General features: G+C 38.6%; 1 protein-coding gene across 25 annotated transcripts in view; it reads right to left on the reverse strand.

Moving 5' to 3' along the window:
• LOC116231129 (uncharacterized) overlaps positions 1–20,862 on the reverse strand; it is a 329,878-nt gene that overhangs the window by 65,743 nt on the left and 243,273 nt on the right. For 3 of the 25 annotated variants that reach the window (XR_004167370.2, XM_090139049.1, XM_090139050.1), the window contains exon 1: positions 19,059–19,458. The exons of the other annotated variants lie outside the window; for them this stretch is intronic. Coding sequence is in view for 2 of the 3 variants with exons in the window: in XM_090139049.1 (XP_089995175.1) it covers positions 19,059–19,126 (68 nt within the window). In the remaining variant the exon portion in view is untranslated. Of the gene's footprint in view, positions 1–19,058; positions 19,459–20,862 lie in introns of those variants that run through there. 25 annotated transcript variants of the gene reach the window in all.

Here is a 20,862-nt window from a genome sequence, read left to right on the forward strand (position 1 = left end):
TCACTAAAAGTGAGATGTATAAAGCTCAGTGAAGTGAATCTTTCCTTATGTTTCCAAATCAATATCTGACCAATTTTCTACCAGGGCAGCACTGTACATGTAGTTACTGAACATATGGGAGCAATTTTTATTTTCAACCGTAAGTTTGAAGTAAACTCACTGGTGTGACATGTATCACTTGAAGAGAGGGAAGAAGTCAGAGCATCCATTAATAAACATTATTTTCAAAATAAAAGAAATAATTCAGGCTTTAAAAAATGGGGCTGGAAAGGACCATAAAAGGTGCAGGATCCATTCTGTTGATTAAACGCTAGAACAGTCTGATCTAATTCAGACCTGACAGATATTCATTTCTCTTGCTCATAACAATCCACTCCTTCCACAGGCAAATTTGTTTCTCCATCACCTCTCAAGTCCTTTGCTTGTGTTTCCTATTCTTTTACTGCAGGGGAGATTTTTTGAACGGTACCAAAAAAGGCTTTCCCATGGCTACTTTTATTGGGATTCAAATGCACTGTGTGAAATGAGTTACCTTACATTAATAGAGAAAAATGGAGTGTGGCTGACATAGTTAGGAAGGGCAAAACAATTCGAATCAATCATGCAGCTAAAATCTGCAACACCATTAAAGCTGATGAGTACCATACAAGCACTACTGATAGAAAACTGTAAAGCACTCTGCAGGTAGGAAGTAAAATCAGAGAGAGACTAACATCCACCTTATCTAAGCTAAAGGAGAGGCGATTCATCCTATGTTAATTCAGGTGCTTAATACAGTTCAGGTCTTCTTTCAGAAGACTATTGTCTGAACAGGATGTCTGAACACTTAATTGAAGTTTTCTGAACCAATGTAAAATGAGACACCAAACCTTTCCCTGATAAAAGAAGTGAAAAAGTCCTTCCCCTGTAACTTCCCAAAAGATCACACAAGAGGTCTGAGATGGAGAGTAAGATTAAGCACAACTCTCCTGTGTCCTACATGAGCTCTGTGAACACCAGGTCATCCTATCTTCCTAAATCAGGTGAGAAACTGGAAGTCCTGACATCTAACTCCCATGCTCCAGCCACCCTGCAGATAGAATGTGTCACTTGTCCATCAGCAGAGCCAATAATGCTGGGAGCACTCCAAACAGAGGTCTCTTTAGGGCAGTACTGGAAAGTCTGAATTTTACAACTCCTGGCAAACAGCAGGAATAGCTCTTCTTGAGAATGTAGAGGAAGATGACAGTGTGTCGTTCAAGATTCCCTATAGTCTCCAGTAGATAAGCTGCAGAAATAACAACTGCAATGAAGGGAACGTGCAGGCTTTTTTTAACTTTAAATGTATTTTTGCCTCAAACCTTTCCCACTCCTCTTGAAAAGGAAAAGGAGATACCTTTTTTCTTTTTTTTTTCCCCATATAAGGTCTCTCTCACATCACATCTTTGTCCACAGATTTTGGTAGCAGATTACTATTTATGAGGTCACCTTCCCTATCTCATCTATTGGCTCACTGTGTAGATTTTTTTGAGATTTGGGAACCAAATCATTTTATTAGTCAGCATTAGGCAGGTAGACATCCCTACTTAACAGAAAGATAGTCATTATGAATGCATAGATCATCATGAACACACAGATTATCTCTACAGTGTGTACATAATGAGAACAGTGTATCTGCATGGGGCTGCATAAATGCTGTGAGATTGCATGGTGACAGAGACCCAGATGCATTAAGCTCCTGACTTGTTTTGTATTTGATCTGAAGTCTAGAGCAGCTTCCTCAGGACTAACACAATGCAAAAACTGGGGCTGATGAATGTGTTTGTGGGAAACTTTTTTCCACCAGATGACATTTGTCTTTTGATCTCCCTATATTAAAAGCCTACAGCTGAAGCTGTTACACCTGGGAAATCTCTTCCAAAGTTGTACAGACTGAATAGGTAACTCACCTGAGTTCTGATTAGCCAGCTGCCCTGTAGACACAAGAGGTGGCTGTTGTGTGAATGCAAAGAACTTTGGATTCATTGAATAGCCCTGACTGACAGATATTCTGTGGAAAGCAGAAAAGGGAGGCCTAGCACTGTGCCTGGTTCTCTTTTCCATGCCTGCTGCTGGCTCTGCAGTTGAAAGCAGGGTCTCAGTATTGTTGTGTAACTGCAGTCTGCAGCAATTTGCTTTCAGTACTGTGTGCCAGCAAAGAAATCAGGATCATGGTAATTGGGATCCTCTTAGCACTTAGGAGCATTACACTGAAACCAGACACCACAGTAAATATTTCCACCTTGTTTGATTATGCTTTAGTTGAGGGAAAGGTGCAGCAGAAACAAAGTGGTCGCACACAGGTACCTTAACATGAAGCAGGAAGTGATGTTCAAACCTGAAATGTTAACTGCCCATGCTCTCATTAGAGTCCTGAGCTGATCTGCACAGATCAGAAATTGTGATGAAACAGTGCATGACAGATGAGCATCCCTAACTACTGTGAGCACTTCAGGATGAAGGGTTCCTTATAGCAGTCTTAAGGCTTCTCGTAATTAATTTATGTCATCTACAACAAAAGAAACACTTTACATAGCTTTGTCAACTAGTTAAATTATTTCAAGTCTCTCATTTTTTTTTAAATTACATAAATGACCACAAGGTGTTCTGGTTGTATTTGATGTGAACTACACACTTAAGCACAAGCAGCAATTCGTGATTCTGTTTGTCCTGCTAATGGTGGGCAATGTGTAAGCAACTAAGGGCTTATAACCTTGCACCTCCTTGTCACTTCACTGGCTGAAATCTTTACCACGTGAAGAAAGATCCTGCAAACGGGAGAAATAAAAGTGAAGATCATTTACTGGCTGATACACAACTTGCTGGGACTAATGAGCAACTTGGCTGAAATTAACATGCTTACCAGCCTAATACTGCATTTTTGCTCGTCAGACAGATAGAGAAGGATCAACCTTTGGTGCTTCACAGAATGGGCTAACTTTGCTCAATTGCTGTCTTGCATTTCTCTGCTGGAAAGAGACAAAGCTTGACAAATACCTATCATCTCCACCCATTGTTCCCTGCACCAGCAGCAGAGAAGCAGCCATCTGATGGACCTTCCTGTTTATTTCTGAAGCCTTCCACAGAGTCTGCAAATGCTATGGTTTAGCAAGCACATGCTATGGTTTAGAACACAGACAGCATTCAGTGCAGCTGGGAATACAACCCCCAGTATTTTCAGCCTCCATTTAATAACTTGACTGTCAAATTTCCATTAGGTTCTGAGGGATGAGGCAAAATGGAGTGAATAATGCCTAACTATTGAATACAGACAAGAGTTATCTATTAATAAACCTTGAACTTGCAAATATTAAATACTCTTCATTCCATTATACAGAAATGCGTTACCCTCCTGGATTTGGTGACTGAATCATGTTGTTTTTGAAGAAAAGGTGAAACGATCCAGTCATTATTTGAGTAAAACAATCCATTCAGTATGTGCTTAAAGCATACTGAAACCACGTTCTTGAGTGCTGAGCTACCTAAGAAAACTTCAGGGCATATTTCCTTGCACTAAGAACTTTTTGTCTCTTTTATAAATTCTCCATCAAGAGAAAAAACACGCTTTTTCTTGAAGAAGAAATAATTGTGTAGGCGAAGCAGGAAAAGACTTTTAAAAACAATCTATTACCTTTACTTTTAAAAACAATCTATCACCTAAGTGACCTTGAATGCATCTACTAAAAGCGTTAATGTGGAAAGACCATAATTACAGAAGAGTTAGAAGATAAAAGAAAAAGATAATTCTTAGAGAGAAAAGTGAGTTCCTCAAGATTTTTTTAAATGATTTGCTAAGACACATCCAACTGCTGACCCATACAGAATCTACCATCTCTCTGAAATATTTCAGGTGAATTCTTGGTTATTTGTGATGCACAGAGCAAACAGACACAAGCTGACAGTTACTGTGGGGGGAAAATGAAAGAAGTAGGAAGAATGCAAAGACCTTGTAAGAATAGTATCAACCACCGTCATACAGCTTACAAAAGGCTTGCTATTGAACTGTGAATTGTCTTCCTTATGAACAAGCTGTCCTTTAAATCATTTCAATATACTAACCATTGATGCATCTATACCATCGTTTAAAAATGAGCGATCAGTCATTTTTCTGAGCCTTTCTGAAATTAACTATTTTTCTATCAATGATTTGAGTAGGTAAGGAAAACTAGGTTGAGGGGAGGTGGGGTTATTTGTTTGGCTTGTATGGCAAAGGATTCTAAAAAGTGAAAGAACAGTGGAAGTAATATTTTACGTTGAGCTGTTCTATCGTCAGCCAAAGCATTTTTACCATTGTATAGAAACAAGGAGATTGCTGAATCAGTCCTTCCTTGGAAGACAAGAGATTAATTGAAAATGACCACACTCACTAGAAATGGCTTTTATGATCTAACTGGCTTTGGTTATTTTTCCTTTCTAAAGGAGAGAAAAACATGTCAAGATTCTGAGGGTTCAGCCCAGATACAACAGAGTCAACTTTTGATCTTGGACCTCTCAGTGACAGTTGAGTTGCCTTGAGCAGGTTTCAAAGCTGAGGTACATGAAAGAGACAGAGTTGGAGATAACCCCCAAACATTCTGCATTCCCTGGAGAGCACTGTATAATGATGATAGGCTGTCCACTAGTGGCTAATTCTCGGCATAGCTTGAGACACTAAGCATTACCTGAATTTGAATTTGTATGTATAGATAATAACATTTCTAGTAAGGAAAGCTGACACTTGCTCAAAAGATATAGGAACAAATATGACCAGAAAAGCATTGGAGCAAGTAGGTCCTTCCAAAATTTGAATCAGTTATAAATATATTGCTCTCAAATGTACTCTGTGTTTCTTGACTACATGCTCTCTTTAAGCTTTCTGCACTGTTTGATTTCATGCATTTGTTATATTCCTATTGCTCTATGTCAAACGATCATGTATTAACACACTCTTTTATGGATTTTTAAAAATCAAAATGATGAGACATTAAAAAATACAAATGCTGTTTTAAAATGATTAAGTCATTAGGAGTGTCTGTGAAACCACAACACCATCTCATCCTACACTCTATTATGCCAATCTGCCATTTTTGAGTACAAATATACTCTAGAAGACCATGTGATTTACCATACTTCAAAGGAAGGAAAAATAACTAGGTGATTCATCTCAAGACACAGTTGAATAGTCATAATAATTGTTCATAATTTTGTGGTGCTAAAGGACATGTACCACATGGATCTTCATCCTAACTACTGGGCTTCAAAAAAGTAATACAGTCTTCTTGAAAAAAGCAACTTGTATAACAGTTTTCACAGCAGACCTTGGAGCAGGATATTCCCTGAATACCTATCAAGAAGTTGCTGTACATGTGACAAAAGTAAAAAAAATAGCAATTCACTTATCTACTTAGCACTCAAAGCTCTTCCCTAGTGCTAACAGTAAGTATATCTTGTTCTTATTTTAGCATATTTTAGTCAGCCTGCTCTCATTAGCTGAAAATTTGGACCAAAGAAGAATTTGAGTGTAGCTGCCTAGTGATTCTATCTGTGCAGGAGCTAGCATTCCTTTAGTGATAGTGTGTCACCATTCCCAGATTCTGAACTAAAAAATTATATACAACTGCTTTGAGATTCACTTTAGTGTTCATCTTATTCTTAATATTCAGCCATCAAACATGGACTCACCCCAAATCATACATGTAATTAGCATCTGGGATTGGCACATCACTCTCCACAGAACAAGAGAGTAAATGCCACATGGCTTATTTTCACATATTCATTTCATTTATTACTCTGCACTGAGTTAATCTGGGTGCACACCACTCAGTAACACTGTCTTCTGAATTCATCTAGCATAAAAGTATTTCCACCGTAATACAGTTCTCAACTGGAAGTTTCAATGGCTTGACCATATCCAACATCTCTAATTTCTCCAAGTTGTAGCCTACTCATCATCTTTCTTGCTCTCATCAAAGCCTCTAAGTGACAGTCAGTCAGAATGAGAATGTGGTTGAGCATAGAAATGAATGTGAATGTTTCACAGCATCAACACTGAGGTTCATTTGCTGTAAGAGGCAAGTAAAGGCTGTAAGCAGATGACTCCCCAAGAAAGTCCTGGGAGACACTCAACTGCCTGGCTCTGAGGATTACTGTGCATGACAGCTCTACTTTTTCCAAATTGTTGCCCTATCATCACCTTCCTTTCTGTCATCAAACCTTAGGTAGCTAACTAGGTGACAAGTCCTCCTCTCCTGTTTGCAGATATAGAGCCCTCATGACCCTGGACTCACTCCAACAGGTTCATGTCCTTCTCATTCTGGATGTCCCAAAGCTGGATACTGGTGGGGGGTCTCATGAGAGCAAAACAGAGAGGGACAATTACATTCTTTGCCCTGCTGACCAATCTTCTGTTCACGCAGGAATGTATACAGTTGGTTTTTTGAGCTGCTAGCACACATTGCTGACTCATGTTGAACTTTTCATCAACCAGCACTCCCAAGTGCTTCTCCTCAAGGCTGCTCTCAATCTAGTTTCCACCTAGCTTGTATGTCTGCTTAGTATTGTCTTGACCCTTGTGTAGGACCTTGCACTTAGCCTTGTTGAACTTCATGAGGTTCACATGGGCCCTCAAGCCTGTCAAGGTCCCTCTGGATGGCATCCCTTGCCTCCAGCGCACTGACAACACCACCAACTTTGTGTCACCCACAAACTGGCTGAGAATGCACTCAGTCCCTCTGCCTATATCAACAATAAACCAAGAAGAAATCAGTCTGGTTAACTACAAACCCCAAACCCCAATTTACATACATATACAGAAGTTCCTTTTCATGGTTCTGATGGAATTCTGCACTTCTCTTTGTGGTTGCTTATCTCAGGAGAAAAACATCCAGCTGAACTTACGAACAAATAAATGACAGTGCCAGTTTCAAATATGGACTCAGCACCTAACAGGATCCTAACTTTTTTTTTTTTTTTCTGGGAACAAGATTTTTTGAACACTGCAATTCTTTCAAAATCAGTCTCTGCCTAAATCTACTTGGAATCCAGGCTCTGGGCATATTTATGGGCTTTGCACCACAACAGGTTTGGGTTTTCTGGTTCCCCAATTAAATTTTTGATTATCTAAAAACGAAACCAAACAAAAAAAAGCAAAACTGAAGGCCTTCAGACTCTTGTCTCATGATTTCTGCATTCATAGCAGTGTAAAGAACAGCACTTAAGACTGCTAATAAAGAACTTCTAAAGGTTCATTTCGACTTGGACAGATGCCTTCAGGCAAAATTAGGCTGATTTGTGCATAATTTAGCATACTAAGTTGCTTTATAAAGTATGTATGTTGTAATTTGTGAAAGGAGATTTTCAAAGTGCTGTAAAAAGAAAGAAAAAAATACTTTAATGCTGGATCAGAAAGAAAACAGGCTGTAATAGGAACTTATCAAGGCATCTGCCACTAAAAAAAATATCACAGTCAAATACAGAGGGCAGGCAAACATCAAGGAGAGAAGACTGGTGTTGTAAAAATCTGTTTATTCTAGCAGCATCTGCAGAAGCGATGGCATGAATGTTACACTGTCTCTAAGGCTTTGACAAAGGCTCAGATGAAGAAAGGAAAATATTTTTTGGCCTGAGAACTAAAAATTGCTTCAAATCTTCAAATTGCAAGCTCATGCCAGGGAAGAAGTACTGACTCAGCCCATAGCCAGACAGTTTAATTACTATTAAGAGAAGTCCTGAGCAACTACATCTCTCATGGATAGTTACTTGTGTAATTCCTGCATAGCTTGCTCTGGTATTTGTGATAGTGTGTGCAGTACCTAGAGTTCAACTCTGTAAGTGAATGGCCTTATCTTGTGTCTATCAGCAACGTTCTTCTGCAATTGCTGCAGATATGCTGGCTGCACTAACCGTCTCTACTGTAATTCAAGGCTTGCCTGTACTTACTGAAATACTTTTGCATTTTTTTCTGCAATGATTTGTACTATGCAACAGGGAACCACTCTGGCATACATCTATATACAAAGGCTCACACAGTCTGAGTAATTGTAGCATTTTTGCAATTCTCATAGTTTAAAATAATTTCATTTCTCATTTGAGCTTCTAACCCCTTTCTTAAGCCTAGATTTACAGAGCATTTTAAGGAATGGCTGTATCAGATTCTGTTTCATTTAACCTCCCAGATCTTCTCTCTGTCAATTAGATCAACACTTTCTGTTCAGTGTTTCAGGGAGGGAGTCTCTTTCTCCAGCTCATTGTCACTTGCTCTTAGGAGGTAGATAGTCCATATGGCTCCAATTGAGCCAAATAACCAGAAGGCTTCTTTATTTTAGAGTCATAAACAGCTTGTTGTCTGACTTTAGCAAGGACATGCTTTTGATCATTTGTGCTGTTAACAACAGGTAACTCAGCAGAAAAGAGGAGGGCATGAAAGACAGAAAGCAGCATGCACAGCCAGAGGGAAGACCAGATTCTGCCCTCTGTAACAGTAAAATCAAATAATATTTAGCAGTAGCATATAAAGAATAAAATTTAATCAAAATATAGCAAAGAGAATGCAACCAGAAATAATAACCATGAAGCCCAATCCCTCTCAACTTCTCCCTATGCCTGATTTTTCCTGTTTTTGCCTCATAGATTATAAACTCCTTAGAATAATGACTGTTTTCAGTACGCATGTCTTCTGTAATGGTGAATCAATTAATAACTGGCTAATTGCAATTATGCTGGTTGACAGTTATGGAAACTCAGCAGTGTGTTTTATCAAAGCAATCCTTCAGCTGTTTTATCACCCAATTATTACAGCGGGGGAGAGTTGACAATAGCAGAGATGCTAAAGGAGACTGAGTCCCTCTAACAAAGAGCCATAGATAACTAATCAAACTTATTTAGAAAAACAATTTCAGTGATATTTTCAACACAGTTTTTGCTTTCTGGACATGTATCTTCGCAAACAGGAGCTGTTAGAGAGCAAACTATTTTTAAAGTTCTGACTATAAAAAAAATCAAAATCCACATAAGCAGATCCATTTTAAGCAAAGTACTTTTAGCATGTGCCCAGGTTTAAAACAGAGCATTCTCTTTGTAAGCTTCACTGAGACTGTTCACGTCTCTGAACCTGAACAATCCGCTGTTTTAAGTGTGTTTCAGGTCAGGAGAATTGTTTCACTAGCATTTTCCCTACAAGAAACATCTGTGTAAGAGACAAAGGAAAGAGGAATATCCAGTATTTATGCTATAGGTGGAAATATCTTTGCACTTATGGTACATTTAAGTGATGGGCAGACAAAAGTTGTGAGATTTGCTCTTATATTGTTTAGCTGGTGAAGGAGGTATATAATTTAATGTAATCCATACTTGACCAATCAAAACCAAGAATAAACCATGTTGTTGACAAGGAAAGAGTTTCTTTCTGAAAGATCTATGATTCAGAAGAACACTTAACCTTGTGCTTAAATTTAAGCACAACCCTAGAGTTAAGCATTTATGCAAATTCTCTGCTGAATCAGGGGCTGTATATGTAATTCATGGACGTATTTATGAAGTACAGCGATGCTCGGGCAGAAGAAACAAAGCCTCATTTTCTTGATGTAGGTCTTTTAGAGAGATCCTGCTAGCCTCGCACAATAAGTTTTTTTTTGCATAGGCATCTCAGGATGTTTTACATCACGACGCCGTTAGGATTTCTACAGAGCTTAAATATCCTGTGTTATAAGTAGTTAGTAGGGCAATAGCCTTTTCACACATAAGCTTGCAAAACTTCAGTTTCAAAACTGGCAGTCAGTGTTTCTCCTACCTGGTACAAAATGCTGAAATTATGCATTTAAAGTTCTACAACATGCTTAACTCAGTCTCTCCCTTAGTGTTGTGAGATGATAGATGCAAAGAATGCAGAAAATAACAGAGCTTGGAGACATTTACCGTCTGTTCAGATGCTGGATGTCAGGTTAATTCCAATTGTGAATTTACCTAATTGTTTGTAGCTGAGATTCTAAAGTCAGTGAAGGGAAAAGAAGGGGAAAGGAGAAAGAGAAAATAGAAAAGGTAAGAAGAGGTACTAGGATTTTATTTCTGAATTTCAGTTACAATTTTTCAAGCTCTTAAAAAAAAATGTGTCACAGAAAAAAATATTTCCACCATTTTCTGATTCTGGAAATCAGCTCTTGTTATGAAAAAATGCTGAAAGGATAACAAAATCAACAGCCCTAGCAAATTCTTGTGCCACAGAAACCAAAAGCCATTCTAATTCCTAATTAATCATTGTCTATTACATGAATGTGAATTGTATTTTTTTGCACTCAGACACAGTGACAAATTTCTGATCTTAAAATTTGAGGTTTTTTTTCCTTGAGGAGTACAAACCAATTACTATTTAAATTATTTCTATGAGTTTGTTTTTGTGTGTAAGAAATAATGCCCTTCTTCACCTCACCCTTTCCAAGCAGTTAAAAAAAACTCTGATAGAAGAGATTCTGTTTCATCTTATTTTGTTTTTCTCTGCATGTGAGGAGGATGTTTTCCCTTCTCTCTGAGAAATACTGCAGAAGAAAAACTGCCTAACTAAAGAGATGCATCTATTATAGAAGCAAACTTCTGTCACCTCATTCGTAGGCGAATGCCAATTTAAGACTGAAATAAATGTCACAGATCAGCTTATAAATCTGAAACATATTTCCGTAACTATCCTCAAAAGCAGGTTTTCCTTCTTTATCATGCAGAAAAGGCATTCACTACAATTTTTCACAGCATGGGCACCAAGATAATATTACGCTCTTACAGACGAAGGAAAATGGGCTGCAGGGTCCATACAGCCTCATACCATTCTCCCAAGTTTGCTGGAGGCAACAACAATCTGTTATGAACTCTGGGCTAGCCATGACCTATATGGGATGGCTTCCAGTGCTGAAAAACCCACAGGTGGGTTTGCTATATGGGCTGATGCAGGAACAGTTTGGGAGTAAGATAAAGTCATTCAGGCAAAACAGATCTCAGTGGAGTCAGGTTTTTATCATAGAATCATAGAATGACTTGAGTTAGAAGGGACCCCAAGGATCATCAGATTCCAATTTTATGCTCTGTAGTTTTTTTCTCTAAACTGAAAATAAACAAACAGGATGTGACCAATCCAATTACAAACCATGCTGTGGATGTTTTTCCTTCAGCAGACTATCCTTCCTTTCATAGTACTACCGTGACTCTTCAAAGGAAATGAATGAGCAAGAACATTTGCCGTTGGTTTTGAGAGTCTTACAATATCCAAGGCCAAGACATCCAGAAAGACTGTCAAAAATGCTGAGTCAGCCAACAATTTCCTTTATATTATTACCATTGGATCATTGCTCCTAGAAGTAGTAATTTTAACAAAACATAATTACAGAAAAAAGAGATTATCACTCATACACTAGCCAAGTTTGTAGGAAAGTACACTGAGGATTGGATGCTTGCTGATTTCAGCCTTACCTAAAAACTCTTAGAATGGAAAGCACTAGAAAACTAGAGTAGTGGAAAACATTTTTGTTACTGGAATAGGCTGCGATATTCAGATTCATTTGAAGGGCAGTTTAATTTCAATTGTTTTTCTACAGGTTCCTTTCAGTTGCTGGAAGAGCTGGCTGAATGTTATTTACTGAATAATTCATTGAGTGTCATTTTTTGAAACACAACATGCTTTTCCTATTAGAAATGCAACTAGTAGAACTGACCTAATATTTCACAGATTTGATTAAATTATCTCACAAGTTTTCACCAAAGGTTTTGAATAAAATATTCACACTCTAGCAGGTTAAGATTCCATCCCCAGCTGTCTCCACTGTGCAAACACAGAGTGAGGAAGCTAGAACTGTGGGTACTCACTGCTCCCTTCCCTTAGCATTGGGAAGATTCCAGACCCAAGTTTCCAGAGATCTCAGAGATCTCACTTTGCAGTCACCTTCACTTGTAGTCACCTTGACTTACAAGGTGTTGGAGTTATTTTGAAAATGTGAAGCAGTGAGCTGTCCTCACTGTTTCATCCTCAGAGAGACAGGTTGCTTCTTTGGGCATACTAATATTGAAGTCAGATAAACTTCTTCACTTCTGGGAGTGTTGATTCTAAATTCATTTTACCCTAATATGGTGAAAAAAACGTCTCATTTAAGTGGCTGAAGCCTTGGGAGAGAAAACCTGTCTCTGTCACCGTTCTCCTTGCTGGTTCCTTAGTCACAGCATGGTCATGGAGGGGATGCTGCTTGAAGGAGCAAGGGCTCTCCCGCACATCCTGGCTCTGCTGCAGTCAACTGTAGCACTAAATTTTTAAGGCTGCTCAGAATTTCAACAGCAGTGCCTGACAAGCCGTTCAATTACTTGCTCTGAAGTACTGCAGGGGAGCAATGTGCTGCTAAGACAAGCTACTTCCCTCTTCCTATCGACAAGGCTACAAATCCCCATATTTATGATGAAACATTGATCTTCTGGTGGTTTAAAAATTTTCCTCCAACTCCAATGCAAAGAAAGGGAAGAGGCCCTTGCTATAATTAATTTAGTTACAACCTAAGGCTCTGCTGTGCGAGCTTAAAGGAGCTGGGCAAATGTTGGCACAAGTTCATAGAATCATAGAATGATTTGGAAGGGACCCTTAAAGGCCACCTAGTCCAGCTACCCTGCAATAAACAAGGACACCTACAGTTTGTTCAGTTTTTGCTCAAAACCCTGTCCAGCCTGACCGTGAGAGTCTCCAGGGATGGGGCATCCAGCATCTCTGTGGGCAACCTGTGCCAGTGCCTCACCACTTTTATTGTAAAAAACATTTTCCTTATATCCAATCTCAATCTCTCATCTTTTAGTTTGAAACCATTTCCCCTTGTCCTGTCACCACAGAGCCTGCTAAAGACTCTGTCCCCTTCCTTCTTACTAGCCCCTCCTTGGATACTGAAAGGTCACTCTCAGGTCTCCGCAGATCCTTCTCTATGTTGAACAGCCCCAGCTCTCTCAGCCTGCCCTCGCAGGGAAGGTGTTCCATCCCTGGGATCATTTCTGTGGCTCTCAACCTACCCATGCAGGGGAAACAGCAGATGAGAGTCTAGGTTGTTTTCCTAGCATGATGCAGCTGAATCTCTGAGTAGTTTTATGCTCACTTACAGCATAAAGGCTCTGATCCTGGCTTATTGAAAATTGTTCATTTTTTTAATAATTTTTATTTTTTCATACACTCCATTAAGATTTCTAAAAACTGTTTCCCAAAAGTAATAATTTACTAACATTCATGGTCATGTTCTCCCATAACTGTAGAGAACCATATGCAGTGATAGAAAATAAACGTGTAAGAAATCATGGGAAAAGGATTTTCACCATTAAGATTTGCAAGGGAAATTAAAGGGAGAAAAATGATGACTGGCAAGAACATTCTTTTCTTGACTAAGAGATGTCAGAGGTGAGGACTTCTCAAAAGATACAAGTTAAAAATAACTCAGCATCTGATAGGATTAACAAGGAAGGAAATATCTTTGTTTATGCACTATTGATTTGCAAGAGGCATCAATGAAGAACTTTCTGCAGAATGCAGAACATAAGCAAGAAAAAAATTAGAGTTACCTTTTGTAAGAAAAATATTAGTGTGACTTTTAGAAATACCTTTGAAGAATTTTTAAACTACTTTGGAACTTAACATTTCTTTATGTTTTTACTATTTGTTATGGAATGCAAAAACAAACCCCAATTTTTTTCTTGTGACTCAGACTTGAGAGTTTTTATCATGGAAAAAAAAAGTGCTGCTTGTTATCTATCTTCAGTACTCAAAAGAATCTTGAGAAAAAGAGTTGCGTGTAATTATAACCACTTCAGTGTGAATGAAATTCAGAAGGTCAGAATCATTACTGTAAAGGAATTTGACCCATTGTTGCTACAGTGCCTTTTAATTACAGACCATACAAATACAATCAGCCTGAATTAGCTAAAGTTATGTTTTTACAGCCAAAACCTATTATTCTGCATATTGCTTTCTCCACAGTTACTTCAATCTTCCTTATATGTTTTCTGCCCAGATTTCCCTTTTCCCTTTTGAGCTCGGCCACCAGCACCTGCTTATTCTTAATTCTCTCATACTGAGAAAAAAAAAAAAGAACTGTTAAGAAGAGGAGAAAGCAGTTAATGCACCCTTGCCTTATAAAGAGACAATCACAACATCTACAGCAATATGTAAGTGCCAGATCGAAGAGTTTAAACATGATAGACAGTCAAATGAATAGGAGGAACCAAATGGCTGCCACTGAGGCAGGCACAGTGATTGAGTATGTCACACATTAAAACTAATTCTGTAACAAAGTTACAAGCAGGCTCCAAAGTGACCTGAGACACACTTCCTTGCTCTGTTATTCTCTCTTCTTTAATAATCAAAGAGGAGCAAACCTCATCCTCAGAAATCACTCTGGCTAATCTTTCATTTTTTTTTAAACAATTTTGCTTATTTCTTAATAAATGATTCTTTGACTTCCTTTTGATTTCAAACAATTCTTGTACTACATACCCTGCAGCAACTTAATCCTGTTCTCATTTAATGGGTAAGTAAGTTTTATGGGTATCTCATCTTTTATCAAGTGATTCAGGGAAGTGGCAATAAACATTTGATTCAGAATGGAAGAGAAGCACATTTCCCTGGTCTATCCCTTCTTATTTGCCAAATGAAGAGCCAAAAGAAGCTAGTCTAGGTGCTTCTTACTAAATTTGAGGAAAACTTTCTATAACTTTTCATTCTGACAAATCCTGTATCTGGTTCTGAATGGACATTTTTTGCCCTCATAGTAAATGTTTCAATTTGAACGGAAAATGTATTCAGTCTGAGTAGCTGAGCATTCTGTGTTCCACATATCACAACAAGGGTTTTGAAGAGAAAAACTATGCTCTCAAAGATAAAATGGAAGACTTTCCATTTGACTCTTAATGAAAGTTCGTGCAGTTTCAGAACTAAATAATATCATAAATAAGTGAAGTGCTAAGCATATAGCAGCCCGTGCATTTAAGATTAAATATGCAGTGTGAAACTTCATTTGAAACACTCATCTTTGAAAACAGTGTCTCCGTATTTCCTGAACTAAAGCTAACTGACCAGACTCGTGGGTCTCATCACAACTACCAGCACCCAACAAGCAGCTAATTTTGGTATTGGCCCTGCTCTCATTCTGCCATGGTAAGAGTTGTGGAAAAGGACAGGAAACAAGATAGCACTCGCAGTGGGCAAACTCAAACTGATACTTAATAGAGTTTCTGTGCTATTTGTGTTTCTATCGTGCCATTTATTTTTCTAAAGCCTCGGGATGCATTTTCCCATAAGTAAATATTTTTGCCTAGAAACATTTCTATTTCATCATTGACTTGCCTCTTCTGCCTTTATAGCTGTATTGAGGCTGTATAAATATTTGTGGGAAGTAAGAGCTTACTTTCCTCAAATGTCTCTCAGAAATGTGGTATTTGAGGAGGGATTAGTGAAAAATCTTTTGCATAAATCACTTCTGATTTTTTAAAGGCCTTCACATTGTGCTGCAGTGAAGTTGTGCAACTCTCTGATAAGAAAAAGACTTCAGCTTAAAAAATAGCCTTGAAGGCATGAAGTCTAGAGGATGCTTGTATTTCCACAAGACAAAATCATCTCAGGCTTTAACAATAAATAAACAGTGCCTTAAAGTCACTGGGCTGAAGTTACCCAGCACAGAATTAATGTAATGGCCTACTTGGGATGAGGACTTCGAGACTAAGATGACAGTAATAAAACCCATTTGAAACACAAACATTATGCAGAAGACCTCAAAGAACTCAGGAGCTGGATACCTTTATAAATAAACAATGCTACAAAGAGGAGTGAAGGAAGGACTGTGTCTCTAGACAAATGAGAGCATACTGTTTCTGGAGGATAAAAGTGTTTTTAATATTGTGCAGTAGGGTGAAACTGAGGGTTGTACGTCTTTTTATTTTGCTTAGAGATCCTGCTTATCAGATAAATTTGGAATTATTTCCTCTGATGCACAAATACACTTACAAGGGTAATAACTCAGATAGCATACTTGAGTTCGTGGGAAGCAGAACCAGGAGTAGACCTGAGGACAGGAAGAATCACTACGTGAGGTACATTTATACCCCTCACTGACTAGTGGGATGCTGTGCCACCAGTTTAAATTAGATTGTATATCTACAGATATTCAGAGCAAGACAGCAAACTCTTCTGTTGCCCACTACACCCTGATCAAAGCTCCATTTGTTTGATGAGCTTATATTAATGTGAGAATGGAGAAGCAATTAAGAGAGCAAATCTTTACTGAGGAACTGTCTTGGTAGAAGACATAGAAAACACAATAGACAGCAGAGAGTCCCTTGGAACTGACATCTTTTTCCATTGCCCTCAAAATCAACATCTGCATCCATGAATAAGTTAATAAACATCCCTTAAAGGCTGCAGCCATAAAACACCAGTCCTCCTGTGCTTACTCACTCTTGGGTACTAACTTGTGCAAGACACAGCACTCCTCTGTTCCCCTGACTGATGACAAAGATATCAGGCAGTGGCTCTTCCAGTTTCATATTCTTTGTCATTTGTGTAACAGTGGCATTTAGAATTTAGAAAATTCCATGTATAGTTTCCAAAGTGTAAAAGAGATTTCTCCCCATAAACGTTTCTGTTGGCGGTTTGTTCACTCTCTTATTGGTGAGATGATAAAGGTATTTCACGTCTTAAATTGTTTACATGGAAGATTAGGACAAATTTACTCTGGACTTGAATTCATGAGAATTTGCATACTTTTCTTTTGACCAAATCCATTTGCCAAAAGCAACATTTAGATGGTTACAAATGGTTTCTAAAGATTACAGAAGCCTTAGGCACAGTTTATGGGCAGTATATTTTTGCTCTGGAGAAATTTCAGACAAAAGGCGTGACAAACTGCTGGCAGGATCCCCTCCAGACAGACTCAAACGAACAAAGCAGCATTTATAAAAACATGATATTGACTCAGCTTTGTTCCACTATAAAGAGCAAAACACTATGAACCATTTGGAAGGTCTGTCTCTACTTCAAGTCAGAACGCAGTTCGATCCAAATGCTGAACTAAGATTGTGAGGAGATCTATGGCTAGTGCTGCTCACAACTGACAGTCATAAAGCAAACATGTTTGCTGAAAGACTGGTAAGATCGACAAAGATTCCTTCTTCTGTGATGAGCCTGCATCAGTCCCCATCTCTCATGTTGTGATCTGATGATGATGCTGTTGTTTTTACATAATGATAAACTCTCAAACCATTGTGGCTGATACCACATGCTGCTCTGACATGTTTCCTCTTAGAATATTAAATTAGCCCAAGCACTGTAGTGCTTTGAAAGTCAGTTATTCAAAATCTGGCAGCGGATAAGGAGAATCAAGTGATTTTCCTAATGCATTTAAAATTAAAGTCATAAAGAAAAATCTCTTTTATTAAGTGCTTGAAGGATGCTTTTTTTCCCAATGCCAGTTCCTTTAAAAATGTACATGCTGACTGTATAGCAATATATTTTCATAAGAAAGATCTGTCATATGCTATTAGGTAAATTTGTTTTTGTAGCTGAGGAATAGAGGTGGTCACATTATTTGTTTCAAGTAAATTATGCAATGAATCTTTTTTTTATGACTACTTTATTTCTGACTGGGACCTGTCATTATTTGACTACTTCTGCAGAAGGCAAATATTTTCCAGTGAATCATTTTTCTCCACACTGCCCTCCCCACTCTTTCTTCATCAGCTGTCAAACAAATTAGCTGGCATATTGTGTTAAGCTATTTACTTCTCTTAAATAATTTTAAGAAATTCATCTCTTCAAAGGAGAGCTGCTCAGAAATTCCCGGAAATTCTTTTGCAAACCAAATATCTTTTGGGTAGAGTTTTCTGCCTGGTTGTTGCATAGATCATATACATTTTTAATGGAAGTCATGCTCAGATATATATTAGGGCACACAGTTAGACTGGAGAAAGGTTCTAGACAATTAACATGGCTTTCACCCCATACTAATGGCAGCAGTTTAGTAGTTAGGCATTGTGACTAAGCCAGTCATATGGGCTTCCTTTGTAGTGGCACCTCCCACAGCAACATGTCTAAGCAAAGATAGTTAACCTTAGATGTTTCTCTCTTGACTGTGAATAAACTCTATCCCAGCCAAAACAAGAACAGGTGGCAAGGGATATCATCTCCAGTCTTGAACTTTCAGATTATCTGCATCCACAGTAACACATGCACATGTTAAGGGAGATGTAACAAGGAGATGGAATGTCTGTGCCAAGCAACTTCTCTCTACAGAACACTTTATGCTGGTGCTCCCCAGTCCCTGACTCTTAGAACAATTTAATATGGAGGCAATGTCCAGCTTGTCTAGGAATCGTGTGTTCACAGGGATCTAATATAGTTAGATCTTGTATTTCAATCTCCTGGTATTAAGAATCCCTTCACTTTTCTCATCTTTTTTTGAGCCTCGTCAGTGAGCTCAAGAACTTGCACTGAATTACACTACATTTGAAACAGTCTCCTAAGTGCTTCTGGTTTTGCTTTGATACCTCGAGTTTCAGAGCCCCTCTTTCCCCTTAGTTTCTTCCTTATGAAACTTATATATTGCAGTCAAACACCACTCCCCCTTCTCCTTCCCCTTAATGTTCTTTAGCATAACAAAGTGATTTGGAATTTTAAATGTCCAAATTTATATTTGGTGGTAGAGGTTCAGGAAGCAGATAATAAAATGTAGAGTAAGTATGTATATTAATCTTAAACTGTTGTTTATTGAAGATAACAGGATTATTTCATTCCTGGCTGCACTGGTCCTTCAGCTTATTTTTCTCAAATTACTAGCACTGAAAACTACACAGATGCAGACGGGTCTTACACATTACAGACACATGTCAAAGGAATAGCCTAGAGCAAGCCTAGTAGCCAAGAACAAACAGAGACCAGAAGGTCTTCCTGGCCTGTAGCAGTTAGCACATGGATTCATTTGCAGTCCTGCATCCTGAGCTACAAGCTATCGTACCAAAAAAATAAATGGATCTTAATTTTACATCATGTCTACACAGCGGTATGTTAGAGATACCTGAGCTTTGAGCACACACCACGTCTATACAGTGTATCTTCATGCAGAAATGCCCACGCCAGTTCCATGAGGGAGCACAGCAAACACGCAAGGCATAGAGCTAGGTCTCATCAAAGTCTGTCACTGCTTACGCTGTTCCTGCTTCCTGAGCAGGTGAATTCAGCATTCACCCCACGATTGTTGCATCACACTATTCTGCATGACATCAGTATTGACCTTCCATCCCTCTTTGTATTGGGGAAAGTACCACACTGCATCTTCTAACCGTTCCTGATCAGTGTCCCAACTTTGGAAAGTGAAACAGTGCCTGCTGCACCTTGCACCTCCCTGAATTATTCCTGTTACAAGGAAAATGAAACTACGTATCAGACAACAATACTACTCTGTCCACCAAGGAAACTGTCCCTCATCTGGAGGACTTCTCCATGCCCCTTCTCGCTTGCACTTCCACCAACTATATTTGCACAAATAGCTGTTTTATTTACTTCATTTCTTCTTCTTATCTTACAGACCACAGACGTCTACTCCTCCATGTCCTCAAAGAGCAGTTTGTATTGACACACCCCTGGATTACTCACTCCCTTCACCTACTTTTTTTTCCCTGCTCATTCTTTCCTAGACAGAGATTAGAGTTAGCTCAGAATGGATGATCGCAACAGTCCTCTCTAGCACTAAAATCACGTGTAGAAGGACAAGAAAATTTAAGTTTTCTATGCAAGGGATGCTTATTTTTGAGAGGTTATCTCTTTCTGTTTCACACACTTGTGCTCCAGGTGCCTGCTGGATACAAGCTTTCTGTCCAAAAAGGGACAAGGGAACAAACTGTAATTGGCAGCTGCTGGCCATAACCATACTTCTGTCCCATCTTGCTGTTCTACTGTGTTTCTTTGCTGAGGAATGTCACATCTTTGAATTGTACTGAGACACAGTTCTGCTACCCTTTCTGAGCAGTGCTATCTCACTGACTGTATGCAGGTAAATATCCTGGCAGCTTTGTAGGTTAGCCAAGCATCAAGAGACTACCCTGACCATTTTTATTTTTGCTTGCAGAGTCCAAATGATTTTTTAATGTTCTCTCTATAAAAAAGCACTCAGCGAGTCTTTCTTGAGTATTACATTTTGTAGCTTCCTTGCCACAAGTTTAAAGTTATTTTCTACGTGCTTCAGCTGAACATAAAAACTCTTAAAAAGTCAAGGACAGGAGATGCCACAGGAGTGTGCAATGACCAGGTTTTCAGGAGAGTGCGTGGGCCAGGAATGGCCTCGATTCCAAACCTGAGTTCCCAGAATAGATTTAGTGGTTATCAATGGGTAAGCAAGGAAAACTATCCCAGTCTTGCTGCATGCAGGTTGTCAAGCTCATTGGAGCTTTCAAAAGCTCAAGTCTAACGAACTGAATGCCTAGATGCATGTCTGATAGACACTGAGAAACCACTAAACATAGATAATTTGTGTATCTTGGATTTTGTTTTTAGATCGATGCATCCATTCCAACAGAAACATGTACTTGTTGAACAGTACTGCCTCTATATGCCAAATGATAATACTTTTAACTCTTCCAGAATAGCACATCTGAAAATTGGACTAGATCCGTGGGCCCAAATATACCTAGTGATTTTACTTTTTCACACTCCTCATCCGTGAACTGAGTTAATTCTGTTCCTTGGTTCTTCTACTAATTGTTTTACATTTAACTTCCCTTTCTACTGAAGATTTCCATTAACTCCTGTCTTGAGGGTCCTGGCTCTTGCTTGAGATAGGTGTTACTAAACAAGTATTGCCTTTAAAGTGAATGTTGCACAAA

The sequence above is a fragment of the Phasianus colchicus genome, chromosome 4, assembly GCF_987193195.1.
Source record: "Phasianus colchicus chromosome 4, bPhaCol1.hap1.1, whole genome shotgun sequence".
In the NCBI taxonomy this organism is placed as follows: domain Eukaryota; kingdom Metazoa; phylum Chordata; class Aves; order Galliformes; family Phasianidae; genus Phasianus; species Phasianus colchicus.